At 35.1% G+C, this 27,936-nt stretch overlaps 1 protein-coding gene across 2 annotated transcripts; it reads left to right on the top strand.

Annotated features, from left to right (window-relative positions):
• Positions 1–63: 63 nt before the first annotated feature.
• LOC132553696 (structural maintenance of chromosomes protein 4-like) lies at positions 64–27,875 on the top strand. 2 transcript variants are annotated; one of them, XM_060217956.1, is made up of 25 exons: positions 64–211; positions 1,601–1,743; positions 2,330–2,524; positions 2,898–3,077; positions 3,453–3,617; positions 5,626–5,753; positions 6,414–6,554; positions 6,865–7,015; positions 7,554–7,697; positions 9,448–9,525; positions 10,363–10,484; positions 10,645–10,753; positions 10,973–11,104; positions 13,006–13,208; positions 13,410–13,594; positions 14,747–14,979; positions 15,349–15,475; positions 15,807–15,858; positions 16,582–16,719; positions 17,564–17,708; positions 18,661–18,834; positions 19,430–19,609; positions 23,198–23,430; positions 25,438–25,621; positions 26,185–27,875. In XM_060217956.1, exons 1-25 carry the CDS (start codon positions 64–66, stop codon positions 26,338–26,340), a joined length of 3,846 nt encoding a protein of 1,281 aa, XP_060073939.1. In that variant the 3' UTR covers positions 26,341–27,875. The 2 variants fall into 2 exon arrangements, with proteins under 2 accessions (XP_060073939.1, XP_060073941.1); XM_060217958.1 differs by lacking the exon at positions 64–211 and adding an exon at positions 613–679.
• Positions 27,876–27,936: the final 61 nt, after the last annotated feature.

Raw genomic sequence — 27,936 nt, forward strand, 5'->3', positions numbered from 1 at the left:
CTACCGAGGTTTGAGCGCCATTTTCGATTCCACTGATTTCAAAACATTAGAGATCAGCTCAAGATGCCTGCTCCAAAGAAAAAGAAGGGACAAAAAGCGGCTCAAACGGTGGATGAACCTATGGAAGTCGTGGAAAATGATGCTGATACCGATCCCACCGTTGAAGGCGATTTGATGTCCAGTGTTGCGTCTCGTCAGTTCAATCCCGAAGGTGAAATAACAAGTCATGTTTCAGCTGTGTTGTTGGAACAGAGCGTTCTGTATTTGAAATATAGTAATATGCTTCATATAAAGCAAAATCATATTCATATGTAAACCTACCGTTTTAAATTTCACATGTAGAACGCCCGATTCTTGTGACATGACATCATGAAACAAACTCGAAGTCATTTACTCTGGGGGAACATTGACAGCTGTGTAAGTCGTTATATATTTCATGAAGCAGAAATATTTCCGAATGGAAGCAGATGAAAGAGTCCGAGAATATCTCTGGTTAAATGTGATAATGTTAAAAAAAAGAACGTTGATTTACATTATTTCATTGTGCATCTTGTTTGATTTAACAGTGATTTATTATTTTTATCGGGATACTGTGCACCTACAACAAAGACGAAAATGTGTCAAATGTGTCAGCGGATAAATACACAGGACCTCTAGAAACATCAGTTGTACACATCTGGTTGGTTCCTTCAGTGATCGCCATTGTACTTCTGTTGATAGAACGTTTACCTAGTCTATGCAATATCAGATGAAAATCTGGAGTGTGTGGTTTGACATTCAATACTAGAATAGAGATTAAATTCCCCAGGAAGCTAAGAAGTGGTTCAGTTGTCATGAATGTGTCTTTTAGCAATACACTTATTCCCATCTTCTCTGGATGATGCTAGAATGGCCTCTTGTATGTTGTGTAGTGAGGTAGTCACCAGCTCTTCCAAGGAAACCCTGTCTCAAACCAACCCAGGTTGTTGATGGGGTATTATACCAGGGAAAAAATAAGCCAATGATGGTCTCTTTTATATTCAAATTAGGTAGACTTTGTATCTTCAGGCTTCTACACCAGATATTAGACATATTGACAAATGTCTGGTAACGATACTGTACAGCATGAAAATATGGAGTACTATTTATAATTTTATAATTTGGTGTTGTTATTTTTTTGGAGTCTTGCCAATTAAATCTATGTTGACACATTTATAACAACAATATTACATATATCATACGATGAAATATGAATTAAATGCTCATATTCACAATGAGTTTGTCTCAAATCAATCAATTTTATCAATACTTGCCATGGCTTTACACAATTAAGATTTCTCACATGAACAGACAAGATTTTGTAGAATATGCAAATCAGAATACATGTCAACTAATTATAGTACAGCTGTGTAGTGAGCCAAACAGACCCATTTTTATTTTCTTGTATTTATTATGTTTATTCAACAAAAATAAACATATTCTTTTCTGTTCTTTCTGTAGAAAATTGGTGAAAAATTGCTCTAACACACCTGACAATAACATCAACAAGATGTGGTTGTTTGGAAAACACTAATGACATAAGTGTATATTAACACTAACTTTTATCTTTACTCATTTATAGATTTTGGAGAAATAGAAATTCCTCCTGCTGCTGTTAGTGTTGCAACATATGAGATACATGGACCCCGTCTGATGATCACTCATATTGTCAATGAAAATTTCAAATCCTATGCTGGTACCCAAACTCTTGGACCATTCCACAAGGTATTCAACTAATAAAGTCACTATAGTCTTTACTTCCAGGGTTTTCCATAAGAGCCGGTCGCCGGCCAGTTTGACCGGCTACCTTGATCATTTGGCCGCCTACACCAATCCAGTTCCGTAATAATGTTCTGTACACGACTACACGTACACGGCAGGCCTGCCTCCTACTTTCACTACACCGCCTACTACTAACAAAATTATGGAAAACCCTGATTTCAAAGCTTGATTGTGTGATCAAGACATATTCCCAAATCATTTTCAACAATTTTTAGTCAATGTCTGAAGAAAGGAAGGCCTTCCTTTAATAAAAATTGTAAAAAATTGAATGGCCAATAGAAGATTATTTCTGCTCCTGTGAATAGAAAAATTCTTTTGTTTTTATTATGATGTAAAGAATTTTGACATTATTTTTATTAGTCAATCAACCTGTCAGCTAAAACGATCCAGCTAGAAAATCAACAAGCCTCAGGCTATCCTTACCATCTGGAAAAAAAATATCAATCTTTATCTTGACCCCAGATTTGTCACAAAAATCTTCATTCAAGATATTTATTCCCTGCATGCCTTGGTTTTTTTTCTGTTCCAGAGTTTCACTTCTATTATTGGACCAAATGGAAGTGGCAAGTCTAATGTGATAGACTCCATGTTATTTGTGTTTGGTTTCCGTGCCAACAAGATCCGTTCAAAAAAGATTAGCGTTCTTATCCACAACAGTGAGAACCACACAAACATTCAGGGATGTACAGTCAGTGTTCACTTCCAGAAAATCATTGACACAGGGGTATGTACATGAAATGTAATAGGTGTTTTTTGTATGCCTTTTACTTTATGCTAAAAATTTGTGAAATTTTCACATCTTTGTCAATCTCTGCTAAAATATCTGTCATTGTTTAAAAAGAAAATTTAGAATTTTGTGATCTGAGTTGAAGATAAAAACTTACAGCTCAATCAGGATACTATTAGCAGATCTTTTTCCTCTCAGATTTTGAATTCCGAAACTGGCTGACATTAACTGGTGATTTTGTTTAAATGGCTGTCAGTTTAGGATGTTTTTGAGTAAACTCTTAACAGAATTTTGTATTGAGAAAATCTTTTTATAAAAAGTGTAAAATATCGCACAGTTTAAATGATCTATTGTTTGACATTTTTTATAGCCTGGAGATGATGAGTACACGGTGGTCCCTGACTCCAAGTTTGTTGTAGCCAGAACAGCATTCAAGGATAATAGCTCCTACTACACTGTGGATGGCAAGCGGCATACATACAAGGAAGTGGCAGTAGTCCTAAGAAGTAGTGGCATTGATCTTGACCACAATCGTTTCCTCATTCTACAGGTAATACAGGATGCTTGTTAGCGCCGGGATTCTAACCTTGGCAACTTATGATCTCAAAGGGGAATATTCTATTTCTTTGCGCAATATTAAGTTGAATGTTGTTATGTGGCAGGTGATGTTGATGAAGCAGAAGACTCTTACCCTTCTGGAACACCTGGTCTTATTCTACATGTGCTGCCAGTCATGCAAGAGATCCCTCAATCATGCAAGGCAAAGCAAAAAGTCTTTGTATAATCTGCGTGGTAAAAATGCTGTATTCTTTAATTTGATTCAGGCATTTAATCTAATCCCTTTTCCAGATGATAAATGTGAAACATGCCTGAAGAAAGATGATTTGTGTCTCTAAAAATAACATTGATTTATCTATTTTGCCAGGGTGAGGTCGAGCAGATTGCCATGATGAAACCTAAAGGTTTGACAGAAAGTGAAGATGGCATGTTAGAATTCCTGGAAGACATTATTGGCAGTAACCGCTTCAAGGAGCCCATTGAAATCCTTGCCAAACGGGTAGAAACCCTGAATGAAATGAGGGGTGAAAAGGTACAGTGTTAGAAACTTACATGAAAGTACAGTGAATGAAACATACTTTTGCTTTCATAAGAAATATCATACCTGTACAAAAAATTGAGATTTACGAAAATTTTATAAGAATGGTTGTTTTTTAATCCAAGGTATAATTCTATACTTATTGGTATTTTACTTGGCTTGCACTGTCAGTTGCCATCAGCACCAATGGTGAAAATGAAGACTCTTTGGCGATTTAAAAATTACATTGGCAAAAGTTTGAATTGCCAAAATAAACTGACATGTCACTGCTACAGTGACTTGAATTGCCAGTGAAGCCCTATCCACCCAGACATCTTGACACTGACCTCATTATATACACAAAGTGGCGTGATCATGTCACTACCTGCTATTACCTCAGTGGTGAGTCTCGTGTCATTTGTAAGGGGCTATGGGGTGCCCAGGTGGTTGTCTGTCTGCATCCTCAGGCAATCACACTCATAGTTAATAACCATTATCCTGTGGTTGTAATTTGGGACCATTACTTGAAAACCAAACACTGTTTATAGTTGTCACTAATTTACTTACATGACCACCTTTGTTAAAGAGGAAATACACATACTGGTATGGTGCTTAAAAAAATTGGTATGAAAAAATACAGATTTTCAGCATAGATCTTCAAGAATGTTAAACACCCAGAAAATCAATGTTAAATAGAAGTAAAAGCAGTATCAAAAACTCTTTTAGAGGAAAAAATAAACCTAGAATGTACAAGATATGTATCAAAACTCCAACATACAGGGGTTAAACAACGACTGGCTGTGGTATATGGTATTTTTTCATTCAAGAAAGCTATTTTTAAAAAATAGAAGAAAAAACATGAGCAATAACAGATGTTTTGAATCTTATAAACAATACCCTGACCTGTTTCTATCACATTGAAATAGCTATTCTGAAGATGAATTGACCTGTTCTGTACCCATGTTTTGCTTACTTTATTATGATTAGTTAAGGACATAATGATGTGACTTTCATCAATATGATAATGATTAATTGGCAAAACTGACGATTTCAGAAATACATGGAAATCAAAATCAGATTTTAACAAATGAAATTGTGAACCACTGATTGTGTCTACTCATTACAGAGAGTGTTTGAAGTGTCCAGTTGGTCAAAGTTCACTGTTTCAGCCAATCAAAACAAGTAAAAGTGTTTCACCATAAGCACATGTGGTTTAATTTGTATGTTTATACAACAGTTGGAACGATTAATTCATGCCTTTGTAGTTGGATAACACCAACCTAATTTGGTAGAAAGTATCTTTGATGACAAATAGAAGATTGGTGATCAGTAACTTTGCAATGAGGATGCAGAAAAACATTCATACCGTAAATATAACAGCAACGAATTCATGCTCAGATGGCAAAAAATCTTTTACCAGAATGAAAATGACATAACTGATTATATTGTTATCATTCAAATCCTGTTTCACCTGGCAGATAGCAGCTGAAACTGGATTAGAATACTTGACAAGTTATTTCTGATAAAACATTCAAGGGATCCTGAAAAAAATAAAAATTTGAGATGAGTAGTTTATTTCTTGTCTGGGTTAATTTGTTTTTCTCAACTAGGTTATCCTTAAAATATTTTTTCTTTTGTCATTGACTAACTCACTCCGGTCGGTGGAGAGGGGAAATGGCTTATTCCAATGAAAAGAAAGACAAGTGTGAAATATTGTTTATTTACATTCCGGTCCAGGTCACCAGTCATGGTCACCAGTCATTCAGATATTTTAAGTTGCGGAATGGGGTAATAAGAGGCACAAGCATGCATGCAAAATCATATCCAAATACCCAGTCAATAAATATATTATGTGGGTTTTTTTTTCTCTTTTATACTTTTGGGTCAATATCAAATACAGCAGTATTTTTGCCTTAGTCCACAGTTTGCTGATTTATTTTCTTCTAAGTTTACTGATTTCAGGGAAATATAGAGAAAAAAATCAGGAAGGAAATAGACTGAAAACTTTTTCTCTATTTTGTAGCTGAACAGAGTAAAAGCGGTAGAAAAGGAGAAGGATGATTTAGAAGGATCTAAGAATGAAGCTGTGGAGTTTCTGTCTATGGAGAATGAGATCATTCGACACAAAAACAAACTGTACCAGAAATATATGTGAGTTTAGATCTGATTGGCTCATCTGAAACAAAAATACTGTTTTATACTCAGCCACTACTTAAACTTCTGTTATTCCAGTGATCCATGCACATATTTACTTATATGGATCATATACATTGCTAAGACAAGTCCTAACTGTATTCAACAAATATATATTTCAGTGAAGTTTGTCAATTGTACAGCAGTTTTAAAGCAGAATTTTTAATACTATCATACTATGTACTACTACCTGTACAAATAGGGGCATGGTCTCAGTGGGACAGTCATCAGGTATTGACTGTAGGTTGGTGGTTTGTCGTTGGGAACTCTGGCTTATCTCCACCACCTAAACCTGGCACATATTTAATTCAATACCCTGTTTGTGTGTAGGAAGTAAAGCAACAATAACGTAAATGGTTGTAATGGGATTGGGTTTATTTTTACTCTGTAATTATTGAAATATGTAATTTTTATTTCGTCTGTGACAAAAATCACAAAAGGAGACTGTGGTGTGACTTTTCTGATGGCGTCCGCTAGATCAGTTCTTTATTTCCAGTTTTCCATTTTGATCAACTCAGCAGACAAGAATTTGATGGGTTTTTTTCCTGATATAGTCACCACTCTTTAACATGATGTATGCTCTGTATAAAGTTAGCTTGTTTGTTATACTGATTTCAGTAAAGAGTGTGCTGTGAATGAGGAAAAAGCAACAGAGCAGTATAACAAAATCAATGAAGGGATGAAAGAGGTCAATGGAAAGATGCAGTCCATCACAGATGCCATGAAGGCAAAGGAAAAGGAGCATAAACGAATCCTAAAGTAGGAAATTTAGATCAAGTTTTAGTAGTGTCTGTCAAATAATATAAACATACAATCTGGTCATTATTAAGGAAATACTTGACACTGAGTACTGGGAAAATTTCACAAACTGAAATATTTGTTGTTTACTGATGCTGAGTGTTTATTTTGTCACAATTTAATTGTTATTGATGGTGAATTACAAGTATTGATGTTATAATTGATATGCCCTAAATTAAGTTAAACAGGAGAAATGATTAAAGCCATATATAGTAATGAACATACTCAGCAGCCTTAGAGATTCTTCATTGACTACTATTGTCCAATGTAGGCAATACGAAATGTTGGTTGTGAAAGGAGATGAGGCAAAGGAAAGATTCAGTGAATTTGAAAAACAGGATGTGAAATGTCGAGAGGACATGAAACACACCAAGTCCAAAGCTAAAAAACTGGAGAAGACGTTAGAACAAGAGAAAAAGAAGGTATTGTTAAACATGTGCATAGGAGTGTGAAGAAAGAAGTTCACAAAATAGTTATGCAAAATGAGAAAACGTGAGACTAAATGTTAATCATCCCTCGGCATCAAAGTTAAGATATTCCACTTAGAGTTGTTTCTTAGAAAGAGTAAGTACTACAGAAACCAACTTTGGCTTTGTAAGGAGTACAAGTCAGGTCAGTGTTCAGGTATAGAGTATAAATTACGAGTCCAGTCCTATCAATCACTCTTAGATAAATAGACATCAAGATTTGAAGGATTTTGGAAATTATCAAGAACACCTTTAAGCAATTTCAAATTGATTTGAAGTTTGTACAAATCTTGAAGAAACAAAGTCATTTTAATTAACTCATTCATATTTTTTTTCTGCATATTTAGCAGAGTCAAAGTGGGGACATAAATACATTTGCTGTGAAGTTTTCTTTGTCATTCTAAATAAGAGATGATAATTTACAATTTTCTGATTTGAAAAAAAAAGAAATGAAATCAAAACTTTGTTTAACATAAAAAGGATTCTTTCATAGGTGGAAGAATTCAAGGCTATGCCAGAGCAGACGGAACAAGTAATTGCAGAACATCGTCGTAAACTAGAGAGACTGGAAAAAGACAAAAAGAAGGAGGAGGAAAAACTGGCAGAAGTGATGGAAAGTTTGAAGACGGAGACAAAAGTAAGTCATCAGAGAAATGATCCAACCTTTTTCAGCCTGATTATCCCCTGTTGTGAGAGACAAAAGTAAGTCATCAGAGAAAAGATCCAACCTTTTTCAGCCTGATTATCTCCTGCTGTGAGAGACAAAAGTAAGTCATCAGAGAAAAGATCCAACCTTTTTCAGCCTGATTATCCCCTGCTGTGAGAGACAAAAGTAAGTCGTCAGAGAAATGATCCGACTGTTTTCAGCCTGATTATCTCCTGTTGTGAGAGACAAAAGTAAGTCGTCAGAGAAAAGATCCGACTGTTTTCAGCCTGATTATCCCCTGGTGTGAGAGACAAAAGTAAGTCATCAGAGAAATGATCCGACTGTTTTCAGCCTGATTATCTCCTGGTGTGAGAGACAAAAGTAAGTCATCAGAGAAAAGATCCGACTGTTTTCAGCCTGATTATCCCCTGCTGTGAGAGACAAAAGTAAGTCATCAGAGAAAAGATCCGACTGTTTTCAGCCTGATTATCCCCTGGTGTGAGAGACAAAAGTAAGTCATCAGAGAAATGATCCGACTGTTTTCAGCCTGATTATCCCCTGCTGTGAGAGACAAAAGAGTAAGCCTGATTATCTGTGAGAGAAAAGATCCAACCATTTTGCCTGATTATCCCCTGGTGTTTTCAGCCTGATTATCCCCTGGTGTGAGAGACAAAAGTAAGTCGTCAGAGAAAAGATCCAACCATTTTCAGCCTGATTATCCCCTGGTGTGAGAGACAAAAGTAAGTCGTCAGAGAAAAGATCTGACTGTTTTCAGCCTGATTATCCCCTGGTGTGAGAGACAAAAGTAAGTCATCAGAGAAAAGATCCAACCTTTTTCAGCCTGATTATCCCCTGGTGTGAGAGACAAAAGTAAGTCGTCAGAGAAAAGATCCGACTGTTTTCAGCCTGATTATCCCCTGGTGTGAGAGACAAAAGTAAGTCATCAGAGAAAAGATCCGACTGTTTTCAGCCTGATTATCCCCTGCTGTGAGAGACAAAAGTAAGTCATCAGAGAAAAGATCCGACTGTTTTCAGCCTGATTATCCCCTGGTGTGAGAGACAAAAGTAAGTCGTCAGAGAAATGATCCGACTGTTTTCAGCCTGATTATCCCCTGGTGTGAGAGACAAAAGTAAGTCATCAGAGAAATGATCCGACTGTTTTCAGCCTGATTATCCCCTGTTGTGACTGCAGAGGGATATGTAGCATTCACTTGCATGTATGTTCACCTTTTGCCATCATTCTAGCAACTTCATTTCTGAACAGAGTTTTAACTAGACACTGTTAGATGCCGCCCTACATGCCACATGGCTAACGGGCGTGAGTGAGTGACTATTAGATGCACCATCCCTTGGGATGTGCTCTTAAACGTACTTGATTATTAATAGGAGTGAGGGAATTTGTATTGTTTGCGATGCCTTTTTTTCATTTAATTGTTGATAATTAAGACACATGGAAAAAAAAATTTGTCTGACATTTGTTGAATATAAAATCTTGTTCCTAATTGGAAATGTCTGACAACTTTTTCTCTTCTTCAGTAATCGTTGTGATACCTTATTTCATTTCTATAATGATTTACAAGGGGCGAAAATTGCATCCTTTAATTTCATTGAGAATTAGAGGGGCTTGGACGTAAAAAAAAAATGTAACTATATTGTTACTTATGATTTTTCCTATTGCAGTACAATTTGTATAACTGAAAATGACATCATATGTTAGCCCCCAAATATTTCTACTTGACAGGGTCTACAGGAAGAAAAAGAGAAAAAGGAAGAAGAACTACTGGGGCTACAGAAATCTGTTAACGACACCAAGTCAAAGGTAATGGAAAATTAATGTCATGCTGAAGACTGGTTAATGTAACGCTAAAGACTGGTTAATGTCATGCTAAAGACTGGTTAATGTAACGCTAAAGACTGGTTTATGTCACACTCAAGATTGGTTTATGTCATGCTAAAAACTGGTTAATGTCACACTCAAGATTGGTTGATTTCACACTATAGACTGGTTAATGTCATACCTAGATTTGTCATTTTCAGTGATTTTTTAAATTTGTGCTTTTCCTGTGGGACTGACTCAGATTTTGAAAACCCGTTATATCCATAATTAATGGGACTCATGGAAACCTGTAGACTCACCTGATAAAGATCTTACAAATATTAGTGCATTTTCATTGATCTGTTGTTTTCTTGAATCATCTTTTGTTTTGAATATGTTATACAACCACTGTTGATATCACCGAGTTTAGTTTGGTTAGACAATTCTCCTTTTATCACCAGAACCGCTTTTTAGTATCTATAAATACTGATCTATGTAAAAGCATTTGCCCATTACATTTACATTGATTTTTTCCCCAGTTGTACAGCTGAAAAGGTTACTTCTCTTATATGAGCTAAAATGTGTGTTATTTCTTAAAACAAAGCAAAAACTAAGAATGTTTTCCCAGTTTTTGGGGAAATCCTTTATTTTTCTAATTTATGAAGGCAAGTGATAAAAAACGCTGTTTAAATGTTTTATTAGACCAACAGGAGTTTTTGTATGATTGTTTAGATATTGATTATTTACTTGAAGAAAAAAATAGTTGCAGTTGCACATTTCAGGTGAATTTGATTAAGTGTAGCCTTACCTAAACACTTTCCCATTTAATGTATATTCTAGTTAAACATTGCTCAGTCAGAGCTGGATATCTACCTTAGTACTCAGCAAAGTGAGACCTCTAAGTTAGAGGAGATGCAGAGGAACCTAAATAAAGCTTCCACTACTGTAAAAGACAGGCAAAGGTCAGTATGTTCATCTTCTCTCCCTCATTTTCTTCAAAAAAAAAAAAACCAACGAAATCCGCAGTTTGTTAAAAAGAAATTGTATATGTAATTATATATGCAAAATATTTCTCATGAATAGTGCATACATTGGTTTGAAATGAACATTTTACCTCCACAGCTATTTAAAAGATCTTAAAAAGAAGTTACCAGAAACTGAAAATATTATTGAAAAAGCCAAGAAGGATATAGAGCTGGCCACAGCTACAGAACTTAAATGTGTGAATGAGGTAAGTTTGAGATGACAGTGATAAACCTCAATACTGAGATATCTATCTGAATTTTACTGCAGCCTGTATCTGCATCAGTTGGAAGAATGCAATAAATTTTGTCCAGTTTCTGGATCTGTGAAGACATGTCTATTTTCTATTAACATGAACCTATACTTTCACTGTATTAACAAAGATATTTGAAAGGAAAAAAAATCTTTTCGCAACTGTATCATACAGTTAAGGAGTGTCAGGACCAAAGTAGAAGAGACTCGAAGCTCTCTACAGGCAGCTAAGAGACAAGGCAAAGTGATTGAGGCTTTATTGGAAGCCAAGAAGCGGGGAGTGATGCCTGGTGTTTGTGGGAGATTGGTAAGTGTGATACAAAGTATCTTCTACACATGTACAGGACAATAGATATAATATATATACCCAAACAGTAGAAAACAGATGAAAGGAAAGTGTATTTTTCAGCTCATCTACTAAATAAGTTAATGCCTTAAAACTGAAAACTTCAAAGCCCTGAGGTGCAAAAGTTACTTTATAATCTTTCTCTATATTATGACAAACTGTAAATTTATGGTGCACAGCAATACTATAGAAATTGGTTAAATTTGTCAGCACTGATACTGCATTTAGAAACTAGAAAGTGATTCCTTGCTCTCAAATTGATATACAGAACAAGATGAATTGAAAAACAAATATTGAAGTAGGATTAGTTAAACACAGGTAGGGATTGAATTAGTTCTCCATTGATGTAAACCTTATGTTATTGTCAAATGACAAATGGAAGAGTTCAAATTTTGAACTTTTCTTTGAAAATGTTAAGTAATCCGTGTGTTTAAAGTCAAGTCTAAATCAAAATCAAATGTTGACATAAAAGTGTGACATTTTACTTTACTCTGGTGATGGTTAGATCCAATGTAATCAACAAATGTATAGTGGATTATTCTGTAATTCAGGTAGAAATAAAAAGAAATTGTTTATGGATTCTTGTAGTATAAATCACACCTAACATTATAGAATAAGGTTTTAGAATTCAGTGTGATATACCAGAATTTTACTCTCTTTTTTTTAGACGTCATGAAGTGTTGTCTCTTGTCTTTCCATTAATCATTGTCAAGAACTGTTGCAGTCTGACATACACTCATTGAAAGTGATAGGATTTTGAAATTGTCTGTGAAAGTGCATTTGCATTTAAACATCAATGATGTGCAGTGGAAGTGGAAATATCTTAAATAATGACATGTTTCAGCTGGTAAACTAAGTGAAGTGTTGTTTTTCTCTGTCACCTGTAAACTAAGTGAAGTGTTGTTTTTCTCTGTCACCTGTAAACTAAGTGAAGTGTTGTTTTTCTCTGTCACCTGTAAACTAAGTGAAGTGTTGTTTTTCTCTGTCACCTGTAAACTAAGTGAAGTGTTGTTTTTCTCTGTCACCTGTAAACTAAGTGAAGTGTTGTGTTTCTCTGTCACCTGTAAACTAAGTGAAGTGTTGTGTTTCTCTGTTACCTGTAAACTGAGTGAAGTATTGTGTTTCTCTGTAACTTGTAAACTGAGTGAAGTATTGTATTTCTCTGTCACCTGTAAACTGAGTGAAGTGTTGTTTCTCTGTCACCTGTAAACTGAGTGAAGTGTTGTGTTTTGCTGTCACCTGTAAACTGAGTGAAGTATTGTCTTTCCTTGGGTCCATATCGTCCATGAATCCATTTTTAGCGAATGATAAAGAATCAATGAAATTTCTATTATCATGAAATTTCTTCATGTTACACTTCAAAATATTAATACACTGCAACGGTTACAATATTTGAGACATTACACCTTCCATTAAGTTATAGTGGCCATGAATATAGATTAGTTCACTATTGGGGTGATATGTTATGTGCTGACTCTTTAAAATTGAATTTTAATATCCCTGTGTGTAATTTCATGTTAATATCCCTGTGTGTAATTTCATGTTAATATCCCTGTGTGTAATTTCATGTTGATATCCCTGTGTGTAATTTCATGTTGATATCCCTGTGTGTAATTTCATGTTGATATCCCTGTGTGTAATTTCATATTAATATCCCTGTGTGTAATTTCATGTTAATATCCTTGTGTGTAATTTCATGTTAATATCCCTCTGTGTAATTTCATGTTAATATCCCTGTGTGTAATTTCATGTTAATATCCCTGTGTGTAATTTCATGTTAATATCCCTGTGTGTAATTTTATGTTAATATCCCTGTGTGTAATTTCATGTTAATATCCCTGTGCATAATTTTGTGTTACCAGGGTGACCTTGGTGCAATTGATGGGAAGTACGATGTTGCCATATCAACAGCTTGTGGAGCTCTCGACCACATTGTTGTGGATACTATTAATACAGCCCAGCAATGTGTCCAGTTCCTCAAGAAGAACAACATTGGGTCCGCTACCTTCATAGGTCTTGATAAGATGGCCAAGTGGACTGAACACACCAAGAGAAAAATATCTCCGTAGGTATACTTTGTGGACAATAACTGCTACAGCAGACGCTGAAAAAAGTCATACATAGATAGTAAGCCATGAGAATAAAACAGGTGCTGCTATTAAACTAGCAATTGTTCACTTATACACTGAAGTGGTCCAAGTTATAAGTCAATATTTCTAACCTATAACTTCAGTTTTTGATGTTGATATGTAACCTCTGTACACAGACCAGAGAATGTGCCTCGCCTCTTTGACCTAGTGAAGACCAAAGATGAGAGCTACTTACCAGCTTTTTACTTTGCCCTGAGGGATACGCTTGTAGCCAATGACCTTGAGCAAGCCACAAGGATAGCCTATGGAAAGACACGCTACAGGGTGGTGACACTTCAAGGACAGCTCATTGACCAGTCAGGTAGGTATGCAAGGATCCCTGATACTGTGGAGAAGACAAAAAGGGTTTGTGAAAAGACCAGGTCAAGACCAAAGTCTGGTTTATAAGACAATGAAGTATATTTGTGCTGCCCAATTGAGGGGTGATTATGAAGGTTTGTAGGGTACTAGTTAGTATAATTACTGTGATGCTTTGAGAATAGGTTTTATCATAGTTCAACATCAAGGGAGAGCATATAGTGGCCGCTTTGTTCATATGGCCGTTTGTTCATCTGTCATAATTTTGTCCGGGGCATAACACAAAAACTAAAAGAGGTATCAAAATAACACTTCATAGGTAGATCACATCAAGAAGTGCAGTGCTCCAGAACAATCACTCTTTTTTGCTTAATTTACGAGTTATTGGTCTTTGTTATTTTTGTCATACTTAAATTTTGTCCAGAGCATTACACTAAAACTATATGGGGTATCAACATGAAAATTCCTAGGTTGATCGATATCAATGAGTAGAAGGGAAGTGTACAAGAATAATAACTCTCTTATTACCCTTTGTTATATTTCGTTCTTAAATTTTGTTCCAATCAGGGATCATAACCTGTCTCTGACAGCCCTTGTTTGTTTTTGTTTATGTTTTGTTTTACCTTTCCACTCATAACTCAATATTTTAGAACATTGTGCAGTGAAAAATGATTATCATTTTCAAGTGAAATATTCAACACTTGTTAGAATGAAATATTTGTGTTTGAATGTTCCCAGTACAAAGGAGATAACTTAAAAGCATGCAAAACATTACTTACAGTACAATATCATGTAAATGATTCAATGTGTGCACTGTTTGAGGCATTAAATTCCATCGCTGTTTAATTTTACTTCCCTTCACATCAAAATTTACCAAATTAGAAGAAAAATTAATTTAAAAACCCCCTTCCTCTCACTCCTGTTTTTTTCCAAAATTTCCCATAGAACTACTATTCAAATTGGTGTGGCCTTACAGACACACTCTAGTTTTAAGGAAAAACATTGCACATGATGATTTAAATCTTATCCTCCACCAGAAGTAGGGTATAATTTATAGAATTGTATTCTGTGCATGACCTTGTCAGATGTTCTAGTTTACATATCAGATTTCAGACTTGTTTTAAAATCAACTTGAATTGATGGTTGCTGTTTGTAGGTACCATGTCAGGAGGAGGGAAGACGGTGTGTAAAGGAAGGATGGGTTCAGCTGTTGTAGCAGATGTTGACCCCAAGGAACTAAACAACCTGGAAAATTCCCTGGAAAAGCTGGCAAGTGATGCTCAGCAGAGCCGGGCCAATAAAGAAAGACTGGAAGATCTGATCAGGGAGCAGGAGAAATCCCTAAACAACACTAAACACACCATAGATAAGTGTGAGATGGATATAAAGGTAGGTCACTTAGTAGGAGTCAGTTCTCACAGATATATACTCACACAACACCACATACACTGACTGTTAAAATGCAGAAACAATAAAAAACAGATTGGTAAAGTTGTAAATTTTGTTGGAGAAATCATTTTTAAAACTTAGATTTGAATCAATCATTTAGAATCTAAGAATAGTTATACATGTATTTTGTTACATAAAAAAACTCGCCTAAAACAATCTCATTTTTCATTTATTAATGAGGGATCGCTATCAGATCTAAGTTTAAAATAGTGGAAAAGTCTTTTATGCCTCACAAAAATTGACATTTCAACTTCTGTGTCATCTTGTTGAAGAATGTACATAACTCTTTCTCCACATTTTGTATTACAGGCGATGTCTGAACAGGAGACAACTTTAACCTCACAAATTAAAGAACAAGAAGCTAGAGTTAAGGCTGCAGCCCCTGATGAAAAGGAACTCCAACAGCAGAAGAAAAAAGTGGAAGAATACAAAAAAGGTATTTATATTTAATTGACTGATCTGTCAAATTTGATAGACGATTAAAAAGATAACTCTTGTACCAACTGACAAATACTTTTCTCAAATTGGTTCCTAAATTTGCCTACATTTTTTTCTAATTAAACTCCATTTTCAAAGAAGCGTCTGTTGAATCCGGGGCAAAGGTTTTATTTGAGGATACCATCTTTACGACATTGACTGATAAAGCTTTTGTGTGAAAATCAGAAAATCAAAATAGTTTATCCCTTTAGGTTTGCTGTCATGGCAATTATCAAAATCATCGCTTTTTTTATAATCTAAAGTATGCTATGACATCTTTTCTGTTACAGAATATGAGAAAGCCTCTGGAGTAGCTGCTAAGATTGAGAAGGAAGTTCAAAGGTTACGAAAAGTTTTCTTTTATGTTGTAATTCACTGGTTGTAGTTTTTTTAAAGATAATGAAAACAGGAGATTAGCTTGAAACTGGCATATTACATGTGGTGTACATATTTCTGTGGATTATTAATGAAGTTGTATTCTCATTTGACATAGAATTAACAATAACCACAGAAAATATAATTAAATTGTTATCTGCATGATACAAGATATTGATAGCAAGAATACATTAGTTAAAATGCTGCTAATGTACCGTGTTGTTGATGGCCATGCAATGTAAGATATTGATGGGGATGTTACAATTGTTAACAAGCTATGAGTATAAGATTTGGGTGGTAATCACTGTTTTCACTGGCTTCATTCTAACATCCATTCTTCTAATGATTCATTTTAAGATACTAGAGATCACAATATCAAGGATATAACATGTAACTTTAATTGGTAAAATAGGTAAGGTTAGAAAAATAGTGGTCTGGAACATTGGACTTAAATGTTTGAGTGATAGTGTCAACTATTTTGTATGGAACCAATCCTGGTCCCTCCATTGTCCGCAGTTGCAGTCTTTTAGGAGACAATAGTGATGTGTAGATATAGTAAACTGTACTAACTCGTTCCTATATAATTAAGGCAAGTAGAAATATTGTCTTTTAAAAAGTCAGTGATTGTCCTGTTGACATAATATATAACTACCACATATGTAGTCACCAAGAGTTCAAAATGTTTTATAGATTACACAATGAGATCATGGACATCGGTGGATCCAAGATGCAGGCTGTCCAGAGTAGGGTTGACGCTGTCTCCAACCACATTGACCAGGTCACAGGTCAAATCACAAAAGCACAGGTGGCAATGAAGACTACAGCCAGGTATGTTGGTATTCTGCCTGTCTTGTGTTCACCTGCTGAGATATTTGTTTTTGCACTTATTTTAGATAAATGAATTGACACAAAGTCAACAGAATTTGCTAGACATGATATGTACAGTGGATCTGCTCAAAATCTTGCTGAAAGGAAATTTTTTAGGTTTTAGGAGAGTGCTGCTTCAAGAATGGAACTAAGATAGATTTTTTTGTAATCTGTATAATTTCTTAATCATTTACGGAATAAAAGTTATTAATACACAACCAGTTCATGATTGGAGTGAGATGTTTCAAAGACTACACTGTCACCTTCATTAGACAAATGATCAGTGTGGAGTGTACTATCACTGACGTATGTAGTGTACGAGATGCTAAGTAATGACCTAGGATTTCACCTGTGCTATAATCCTTGGTATGCTAAAGTCAAAAACGGTGTAACATGGTGGTAATCAGATTATAGAAAACATCGATTTCATCACAACTTTATGCTCAAATCTTCTACTGGTTGTATTTAAAGAACTTTTATTCTGCTGACATTACTGAAGAAAATGTTCCGAACTATTCTCAATTATTTGTTTCATACAAGTACTACAAGCAACAATAGATTTGATATATATTCCAATTTACATATATAAATATCTATATATACGTGCAAGTTTTCTGGGGGTTGGGGGCGGGTTTGTGTTCATTTTGTATATCATGTACTGATGCCTTTGAGAATTGCATATCTTTTTTAAATCACTATTGTGAATGAAAGTCTTAATTAAGAGATGTGTTGTTGGTAATTGATGACATTTGAACATAAAATATAAACAGTATTGTAAAATTTGATGTAAATTGTCTGTTTGTAGGAATTTAAAGAAAGCAGAGGAGAAAGTGGAGTCTGTAGAAGAGGAAATTGAGGATAACAAAAAAAAGATTGAAGAGTTGGACACGCTCTTCAAACAGCTGGAAGAAGATGCCACATCTGTTTTACAGAACTACCAGGATTTAAAGGTACATCTTATTACAAGATAATGGCATTTCTCAACATCTAAGTAATTTATAACTTCATGCAGAAAGCTGTCTATTAATGTGAATATTTTTGGGGTTTTTTTGTCCTTAACTTCATAGGTGTTTCAGCACTGTTTGATGATGTAAAATTTCCATGAAGTGTGAAATTTAAAATTTGAGATACTTTCTAAATGGATTTATTTCTGCTTATGCCTGCCTAAATTTAGTTAACCTTTCTTTCTTTCTTATAGAAAATTGCATTTTTTTTTGCTATGATAATCAATCTGTTTTCTTTTTTAAACACAAAATAAGAAAATCTATATACTTATGAAACACTATGCCCCAAGTCGCAAAGAAATACTGAAGTGGGACATTAAAACTAATGTGTAAGGCATGTGCTAATTGGATGCACACTTTGCAAAAAACTTATGGTTTCATTGCAATCTGAACTCACACTTATGCACAAAATGTTTTTGTATACTGAGATAAGCGAAACTACAAATATCAAATCATTGCAATGGTTGCAGAGATAATGCATGGAAACTGAATTATTAGAACTTTTGAAGTTCAAGGGTCACAACTCTGTCAAACATTAAAGCCTACCTCCTACAGTGCAATAGTTAAGGCAAATGTTGTAAGTTTTTCAAATATAGGTTAAAGGTCATCGTTAAGGTCACATGGTCAGACATTTTAGTACCAGAAAGGACTTGTTACAAGGAAAACACATACCAAATATGAAAGCCGTAGCTGTTATGATGCAATGGTTATGGGCAAAGTTAAAGTTGACAACACACAACACAAAAACATTATGCTTAGAAAAAAAGAAAGTAAAAAGATATCCCTTCCAAACCACTTCAGTAATAGACTAAATATCCATATTTTGAACGGCAAGGAAGACAAAAGTTGCGAAAGAAATTGTGTGATACTTGTGTACTATGTAAAATTTGTCTTGTAGGACAAAATAAAAGAGGCAGATGATGAGCTTAGTGGGGTGAAGGATGAGATTGCTAAACACGAGGAGGAGCAGAATCTGCTGCAGAAAGAAGTGGTTGATGTTAGACACGAGCTTGAGAAATTTGATGGAATTATCAAATCTAATGTACAGAAAATTAAACATTGGAAAAAAGAGGTTTGTTTCTTTCCTGTGATTTAAATAAAACAAGTTAAAAGTTGACTTTATTGTTATGGTAGCCTTGGTGTTGTGATGGTAGTAGATGATACTGTATTTCTGTTGATATTATCAACCCTAGCACTTTTTATGTCATTCATTTACTTAAAATCTGATATCAATCATATACTGTCAATATGATCAGATGATAATCATAAGTGTTTCTCATGTTAGTTACTGGAATTTTAAAATGAAAAATATTTACCAATCTGCTGAATTTATATACTGAATACTGAATTCTTGAGCCTTCTATTCTACTGTTGCTTGTGCTACACTAAATGGGACTCCATTTGTTAAAAAGTGTAACTAGATTGTTATAATTTTATCTTTAAACATCTTCCTATTGTTATGTAAATGTTAACTATTGTTTAATAGTTGACCTTGACCTCTATAGAGGGTAAGGGAGATAAACTATTTAGGATTGTTACGTAAATATTCACGATTGATTTATTGTAGATTGGTCAGCTGACCTTGACCTCTATAGAAGGTAAGGGAGATATAGATCTACCCACTATTGAGGATTGTTACATAAATACTCACGATTGATTTATTGTAGATTGGTCAGCTGACCTTGACCTCTATAGAGGGTAAGGGAGATACAGATCTACCCACTATTGAGGATGAAGAGCTGGTGACTGTTGATAAGGAAGCCACTCAGTATGAGATCACAGTCTTAGAGGAGAAACTAGCTCAGATGAAACCCAACATGGCTGCCATTGCAGAATATAGGAAAAAGGTTAGAGACTTTCCAGTGTTTTTTTGTATACAGCTAAAATACATAATGTACAACAAGGAATGTAAACAAGGCTGATTTTGGTCGTGAAAACCAAGTATACTGTAATGTCACGCTATCAGTAAGGGAGTATAATGAAACTATTTCTAAATGTACAATATATATATCTACTCTGTTACTTACCAACAAGCTAGCTGTATCAGATACTTAACAATATGGCAATGTTTTGATATTTGGCTAGTATGTTCCTTGAATGAAGCCTGACGAAGTTTGCAGGAAGAAATGGCCTTGACCTATGTTCAGATTCTTTTAAGGAACTAAAAGTCTTAGAAGCATAATGACCTTGACCCTTATTCAAGGTCAAAGTCGTCAAACAAATTAAAATCTTAACATGACTTCTTCCGTCTTAACAAAAGGAGCAGAACTTCTGCCTAACCCCAAAGGTGCAAAAGCATTATATTTGGCTGATAGTTTTCTAGGATGATAGATTTCTAGGATGATAGGTTTCTAGGATGATAGATTTCTAGGATGATAGGTTTCTAGGATGATAGTTTTCTAGGATGATAGTTTTCTAGGATGATAGGTTTCTAGGATGATAGGTTTCTAGGATGATAGATTTCTAGGATGATAGGTTTCTAGGATGATAGGTTTCTAGGATGATAGATAGGTTTCTAGGATGATAGGTTTCTAGGATGATAGGTTTCTAGGATGATAGATTTCTAGGATGATAGGTTTCTAGGATGATAGGTTTCTAGGATGATAGATTTCTAGATAGGTTTCTAGGATGATAGGTTTCTAGGATGATAGGTTTCTAGGATGATAGATTTCTAGGATGATAGGTTTCTAGGATGATAGATTTCTAGATAGGTTTCTAGGATGATAGGTTTCTAGGATGATAGGTTTCTAGGATGATAGGTTTCTAGGATGATAGGTTTCTAGGATGATAGGTTTCTAGGATGATAGATTTCTAGGATGATAGATTTCTAGATAGGTTTCTAGGATGATAGATTTCTAGGATGATAGGTTTCTAGGATGATAGATTTCTAGGATGATAGGTTTCTAGGATGATAGATTTCTAGGATGATAGGTTTCTAGGATGATAGGTTTCTAGGATGATAGGTTTCTAGGATGATAGGTTTCTAGGATGATAGATTTCTAGGATGATAGGTTTCTAGGATGATGATAGATTTCTAGGATGATAGGTTTCTAGGATGATAGATTTCTAGGATGATAGGTTTCTAGGCTGATAGGTTTCTAGGATGATAGGTTTCTAGGATGATAGGTTTCTAGGATGATAGGTTTCTAGGATGATAGATTTCTAGGATGATAGATTTCTAGGATGATAGATTTCTAGATAGGTTTCTAGGATGATAGATTTCTAGGATGATAGGTTTCTAGGATGATAGGTTTCTAGGATGATAGATTTCTAGGATGATAGGTTTCTAGGATGATAGATTTCTAGGATGATAGGTTTCTAGGATGATAGGTTTCTAGGATGATAGATTTCTAGATAGGTTTCTAGGATGATAGGTTTCTAGGATGATAGATTTCTAGGATGATAGATTTCTAGGATGATAGATTTCTAGGATGATAGATTTCTAGGATGATAGGTTTCTAGGATGATAGGTTTCTAGGATGATAGGTTTCTAGGATGATAGGTTTCTAGGATGATAGGTTTCTAGGATGATAGATTTCTAGGATGATAGGTTTCTAGGATGATAGGTTTCTAGGATGATAGGTTTCTAGGATGATAGATTTCTAGGATGATAGGTTTCTAGGATGATAGGTTTCTAGGATGATAGGTTTCTAGGATGATAGATTTCTAGATAGGTTTCTAGGATGATAGGTTTCTAGGATGATAGATTTCTAGGATGATAGGTTTCTAGGATGATAGATTTCTAGATAGGTTTCTAGGATGATAGGTTTCTAGGATGATAGGTTTCTAGGATGATAGATTTCTAGGATGATAGGTTTCTAGGATGATAGGTTTCTAGGATGATAGATTTCTAGGATGATAGGTTTCTAGGATGATAGTTTTATAGGATGATAGGTTTCTAGGATGATAGGTTTCTAGGATGATAGGTTTCTAGGATGATAGGTTTCTAGGATGATAGGTTTCTAGGATGATAGATTTCTAGGATGATAGGTTTCTAGGATGATAGATAGATAGGTTTCTAGGATGATAGGTTTCTAGGATGATAGGTTTCTAGGATAGGTTTCTAGGATGATAGATTTCTAGGATATGATAGGTTTCTAGGATGATAGGTTTCTAGGATGATAGGTTTCTAGGATGATAGATAGGTTTCTAGGATGATAGATTTCTAGGATATAGGTTTCTAGGATGATAGGTTTCTAGGATGATAGGTTTCTAGGATGATAGGTTTCTAGGATGATAGATAGGTTTCTAGGATGATAGGTTTCTAGGATGATAGGTTTCTAGGATGATAGATTTCTAGGATGATAGGTTTCTAGGATGATAGGTTTCTAGGATGATAGATTTCTAGGATGATAGGTTTCTAGGATGATAGGTTTCTAGGATGATAGGTTTCTAGGATGATAGGTTTCTAGGATGATAGGTTTCTAGGATGATAGGTTTCTAGGATGATAGATTTCTAGGATGATAGGTTTCTAGGATGATAGATTTCTAGGATGATAGGTTTCTAGGATGATAGATTTCTAGATAGGTTTCTAGGATGATAGATTTCTAGGATGATAGGTTTCTAGGATGATAGATTTCTAGGATGATAGATTTCTAGGATGATAGGTTTCTAGGATGATAGATTTCTAGGATGATAGGTTTCTAGGATGATAGGTTTCTAGGATGATAGGTTTCTCTAGGAGGATGATAGGTTTCTAGGATGATAGGTTTCTAGGATGATAGGTTTCTAGGATGATGATAGAGGTTTCTAGGATGATAGGTTTCTAGGATGATAGATTTCTAGGATGATAGATTTCTAGATAGGTTTCTAGGATGATAGATTTCTAGGATGATAGGTTTCTAGGATGATAGATTTCTAGATAGGTTTCTAGGATGATAGGTTTCTAGGATGATAGGTTTCTAGGATGATAGATTTCTAGGATGATAGGTTTCTAGGATGATAGGTTTCTAGGATGATAGGTTTCTAGGATGATAGGTTTCTAGGATGATAGGTTTCTAGATAGGTTTCTAGGATGATAGATTTCTAGGATGATAGGTTTCTAGGATGATAGGTTTCTAGGATGATAGGTTTCTAGGATGATAGATTTCTAGATAGGTTTCTAGGATGATAGATTTCTAGGACCATTAGATTTCTAGATGATAGATTTTAACTAGGATGATAGTTTTTTTCATTACTTTTTAAAATCTCAAGACAGATTAATACAAATATTTTCTTACCAAAATTGAGAGCTTAGATACCAGTTCCGTTTCTAGTTTTATCAATATGATGTTGATTCTGTCAGCTAATTAGTAACAGGGTAGGAACCTGCTGCTTGTGCCAAATTTGATACTTTAAAAGTGTAACAAGATTCTGTGTTATATTAAACTGTAATATGTTATCCTAAGGCATAATTACTTGAACTCTGACCTTTGATATGCATTACATTTAACAGGAATCACTGTATCTACAACGTGTTGGTGAGCTTGACCAGATTACTGATGTTCGTGACCAACAAAGGAAGTACTTTGAGGATTTACGCAAACAACGACTTGATGAGTTTATGGCTGGTTTTAGCGTGATCACAAACAAATTGAAGGAGATGTACCAGATGATCACCCTTGGTGGGGATGCTGAACTGGAGCTTGTCGACTCTCTGGATCCATTCTCTGAGGGAATTGTGTTCAGGTTTGATACTTATCACTGTTAAAGGATGGTTATGAGCTTTGTTAAAGGATGGTTAGGAGCTTTGTTAAAGGATGGCTGGGAGCTTTGTTAAAGGATGGCTGGGAGCTTTGTTAAAGGATGGCTGGGAGCTTTGTTAAAGGATTGTTAGGAGCTTTGTTAAAGGATTGTTAGGAGCTTTGTTAAAGGATGGTTACGAGCTCTGTTAAAGGATGGTTACGAGCTTTGTTAAAGGATTGTTAGGAGCTTTGTTAAAGGATTGTTAGGAGCTTTGTTAAAGGATTGTTAGGAGCTTTGTTAAAGGATGGTTAGGAGCTTTGTTAAAGGATGGTTACGAGCTCTGTTAAAGGATGGTTACGAGCTGTGTTAAAGGATTGTTAGGAGCTTTGTTAAAGGATTGTTAGGAGCTTTGTTAAAGGATGGTTGGGAGCTTTGTTAAAGGATGGCTGGGAGCTTTGTTAAAGGATGGTTACGAGCTTTGTTAAAGGATGGTTACGAGCTGTGTTAAAGGATTGTTAGGAACTTTGTTAAAGGATGGTTAGGAACTTTGTTAAAGGATGGTTACGAACTTTGTTAAAGGATTGTTAGGAGCTTTGTTAAAGGATGGCTGGGAGCTTTGTTAAAGGATGGTTAGGAGCTTTGTTAAAGGATGGTTAGGAACTTTGTTAAAGGATGGTTACGAGCTTTGTTAAAGGATGGTTACGAGCTTTGTTAAAGGATGGTTACGAGCTGTGTTAAAGGATGGTTACGAGCTTTGTTAAAGGATGGTTACGAGCTGTGTTAAAGGATTGTTAGGAACTTTGTTAAAGGATGGTTAGGAACTTTGTTAAAGGATGGTTACGAGCTTTGTTAAAGGATGGTTACGAGCTTTGTTAAAGGATGGTTACGAGCTGTGTTAAAGGATTGTTAGGAACTTTGTTAAAGGATGGTTATGAGCTTTGTTAAAGGATGGTTAGGAGCTTTGTTAAAGGATGGCTGGGAGCTTTGTTAAAGGATGGTTATGAGCTTTGTTAAAGGATTGTTAGGAACTTTGTTAAAGGATGGCTGGGAGCTTTGTTAAAGGATGGTTAGGAGCTTTGTTAAAGGATGGTTACGAGCTTTGTTAAAGGATGGTTACGAGCTGTGTTAAAGGATTGTTAGGAACTTTGTTAAAGGATGGTTATGAGCTTTGTTAAAGGATGGTTAGGAGCTTTGTTAAAGGATTGCTGGGAGCTTTGTTAAAGGATGGTTAGGAGCTTTGTTAAAGGATGGCTGGGAGCTTTGTTAAAGGATGGTTACAAGCTTTGTTAAAGGATGGTTACGAGCTTTGTTAAAGGATGGTTACGAGCTGTGTTAAAGGATTGTTAGGAACTTTGTTAAAGGATGGTTATGAGCTTTGTTAAAGGATGGTTACGAGCTCTGTTAAAGGATGGTTACGAGCTTTGTTAAAGGATGGTTATGAGCTCTGTTAAAGGATGGTTACGAGCTGTGTTAAAGGATTGTTAGGAACTTTGTTAAAGGATGGTTGTGAGCTTTGTTAAAGGATGGTTACGAGCTCTGTTAAAGGATGGTTACGAGCTTTGTTAAAGGATGGTTACGAGCTTTGTTAAAGGATGGTTATGAGCTTCTAATTATGAAAGTATCTTTGTCAGTAGTTGTTGTTTTGAAGAATATATTGTGGTAGAGAAATGGAATATTCCTTTCATGTTTCAAAAGTGAGGAGAGAAATATCAAGATAAAAAAGTTCACTTCATCTCCTTGTCTGTACTTCATTCCCAAGGATAGCTACATTTATCATCTTATGATAAAGTCACAATACAGAATACACTGGAACTTTGAGGACAAAAGATCACAGAAAACAAAAATATCCTAGCCTTTTCTGCTCTGGTAATACCTCATACATTGTTGTATACGAAAGCCAAAAGACACTGTTTGCACATGAAGAAATATTAAACACCTGACATGATCCCAAAAGCTATTGACCTTTGATGGATTTAGAATCATTAAAAATTTCTATGTATTCTGTTACAGTGTACGACCACCCAAGAAATCGTGGAAGAATATATCTAACTTGTCTGGAGGAGAGAAGACACTCAGCTCTCTTGCCTTGGTGTTTGCTCTTCATCATTACAAACCAACACCGCTCTATGTTATGGACGAAATAGATGCTGCTTTGGACTTCAAAAACGTTTCCATTGTTGCGAACTACATCAAGGTTTGTCTGGATGTTTAATTGTTTGTCATGAGACATTAGTGATTGTGTCTGCTGTTGAATGGGCCAAAATAAGAGATTTTTTCTTAAATCACCATACTGAAATGTCTTTGAAGAACAGTGCTGTATCAGTATACTGACAACATGCATGTAGATACAGAGGTGCTTTAAAAGATACATGTGTTGAAGGGGAGTATCAAACTGAGCAGAGCTCTATTTTTGCTGTTTTATTTGGATTGTAATAGGTCTCACATAAATTGCAGAGATAATGATACAGTCATTAAGAAATATAAATTGCAGAGGTTATTTATTTAAATCCAAATATCGTTATTCTAATATCAACAACTCTGTCTTAGTTAAGATTAAGATATTGCTACATAACTTTAAACTGAGGTACAAGCTGAGACATTAGTAATGAGATTTAGATAATTGTAATTGATAATTTCCTTTCTGTACAGTTAACCTAAATATCTTATCTGTTAAACCCATTGAATAAGTTTGGATATTTTCTAATCTTTATTCGATCGTTCCAAATGTCATTTTTATTTCCATTTTTATAATTCCAGGAGAGGACAAAGAATGCACAATTCATCATTATATCACTGAGAAACAACATGTTTGAATTGGCCGACCGCCTCGTAGGTATATACAAAACAGACAATTGTACCAAGTCAGTGACCATCAACCCAAACCGTCTAACACAACCTCTAAGTGTAGCGTAACCACCGACTCCTCACGGCAACTGTACAAGGGAATTGTAACCATCAGCTTGTGACAAAACCTCTAAGTGTGGTGTAACCACCGACTCCTACTGGCTGCTGTAACCTGTAAGGGAATTGTAACCATCAACTTGTGACAAAACCTCTAAGTGTAGGGTTACCACCGACTCCTACTGGCTGTGTAACCTGTAAGGGAATTGTAACCATCAACTTGTGACAAAACCTCTAAGTGTGGTGTAACCACCGACTCCTACTGGCTGCTGTAACCTGTAAGGGAATTGTAACCAACTTGTGACAAAACCTCTAAGTGTAGCGTAACCACCGACTCCTACTGGCTGCTGTAACCTGTAAGGGAAATGAACCCATCAAATCACTTTGGTTGACACAACCTCTTAAGCGTAGCCTAACCATTGACTTGTGGCTGACATTACAACAAGGGAACTGTAACCATCAACTTGTGACAAAACCTCTAAGTGTAACATAAACATCAACTTGTGCTGTCTTACTCAACCTTTCAGTGCTGTTTGATTTAAAGGGGCATTTGGACAAAAGTGGTTTTGAAGACAGAAAAACTGTTATGATAGTGAAGTATGAATGGGGATTAAACATCTCCAGACAGATATTTACATTTATTGACTGCTTAACACAGAAAAACATTTAAATCCAATTTGTGCCATGATTTGTTAAATACTAACATGCAGAAATGATTATATCCAATATATGTTCCTTAGTTAATAACCTGATTACCAAATAGTTCACCTTAATTCCAGGATTTTATCTCTATTTCTATTTTCAGTCTTAGATGGAGTCCCCATTTAATTAATAAAATCATGTCTATTAAGAGTTACTTCCCTTTGTATAGATACCATTAGTTAACTTAGATCACGTCTATTGTAGTATACCAAAATACATATGTCTAGTAGATAATATTATACAAATGTTATACTTACTACAAATGATAAAAATAACAGGGTTAGAGTGTTCATCAGTAGTAATAACATGAACAATTACTAACTTTATTACAAAGTTTTTCTACTTCCAGGTAAACAAATGTTGGTATTTATGTGTTATGATCGACTCACTATATGTGTGATCTATGTGTACATAGAAGTAAAGTTGTACAGGTAAATACTGTACCATTTTTGTATACTTTTTTTATTTCCTCCTACATTTTTCTATCTGTCTTTCCAAATCCTGAATGTAGTTTTGTTATGTTTGTATACATATAGTGTACATTAGATTACAAATACGGCATGTCTCAAGTACTTATATATTTATGTCTGATATTGATGTATAAAGATAGAACGTCTGCCTAATTTGATGAATCCTTCAGGCTTACTGACTTGTATTCCCCAGGTAGGCTATTGATAAACCATTGTACATGTAATGTGTACTTCCATATGTACATTATTGTAGTGAATACTTTACAGGAAAATTAGCATACATTCTGCAGGAATTACCAACCAGAATTGTGACCCTGGCAACAACTTTGATTGAAATGAAATGAATATGAAGTCATATAATTCAGAAAAATAAAACAAAAACAACATGTATTGTTGAATGTTATTTGTTCAAGAGGAGGACTTGTTATGACCTCAT

Source organism: Ylistrum balloti, unplaced genomic scaffold, assembly GCF_031769215.1.
Source record: "Ylistrum balloti isolate Yb309-2 unplaced genomic scaffold, AGI_CSIRO_Ybal_v1 Utg370344, whole genome shotgun sequence".
Taxonomy (NCBI): Eukaryota; Metazoa; Mollusca; class Bivalvia; order Pectinida; family Pectinidae; genus Ylistrum; species Ylistrum balloti.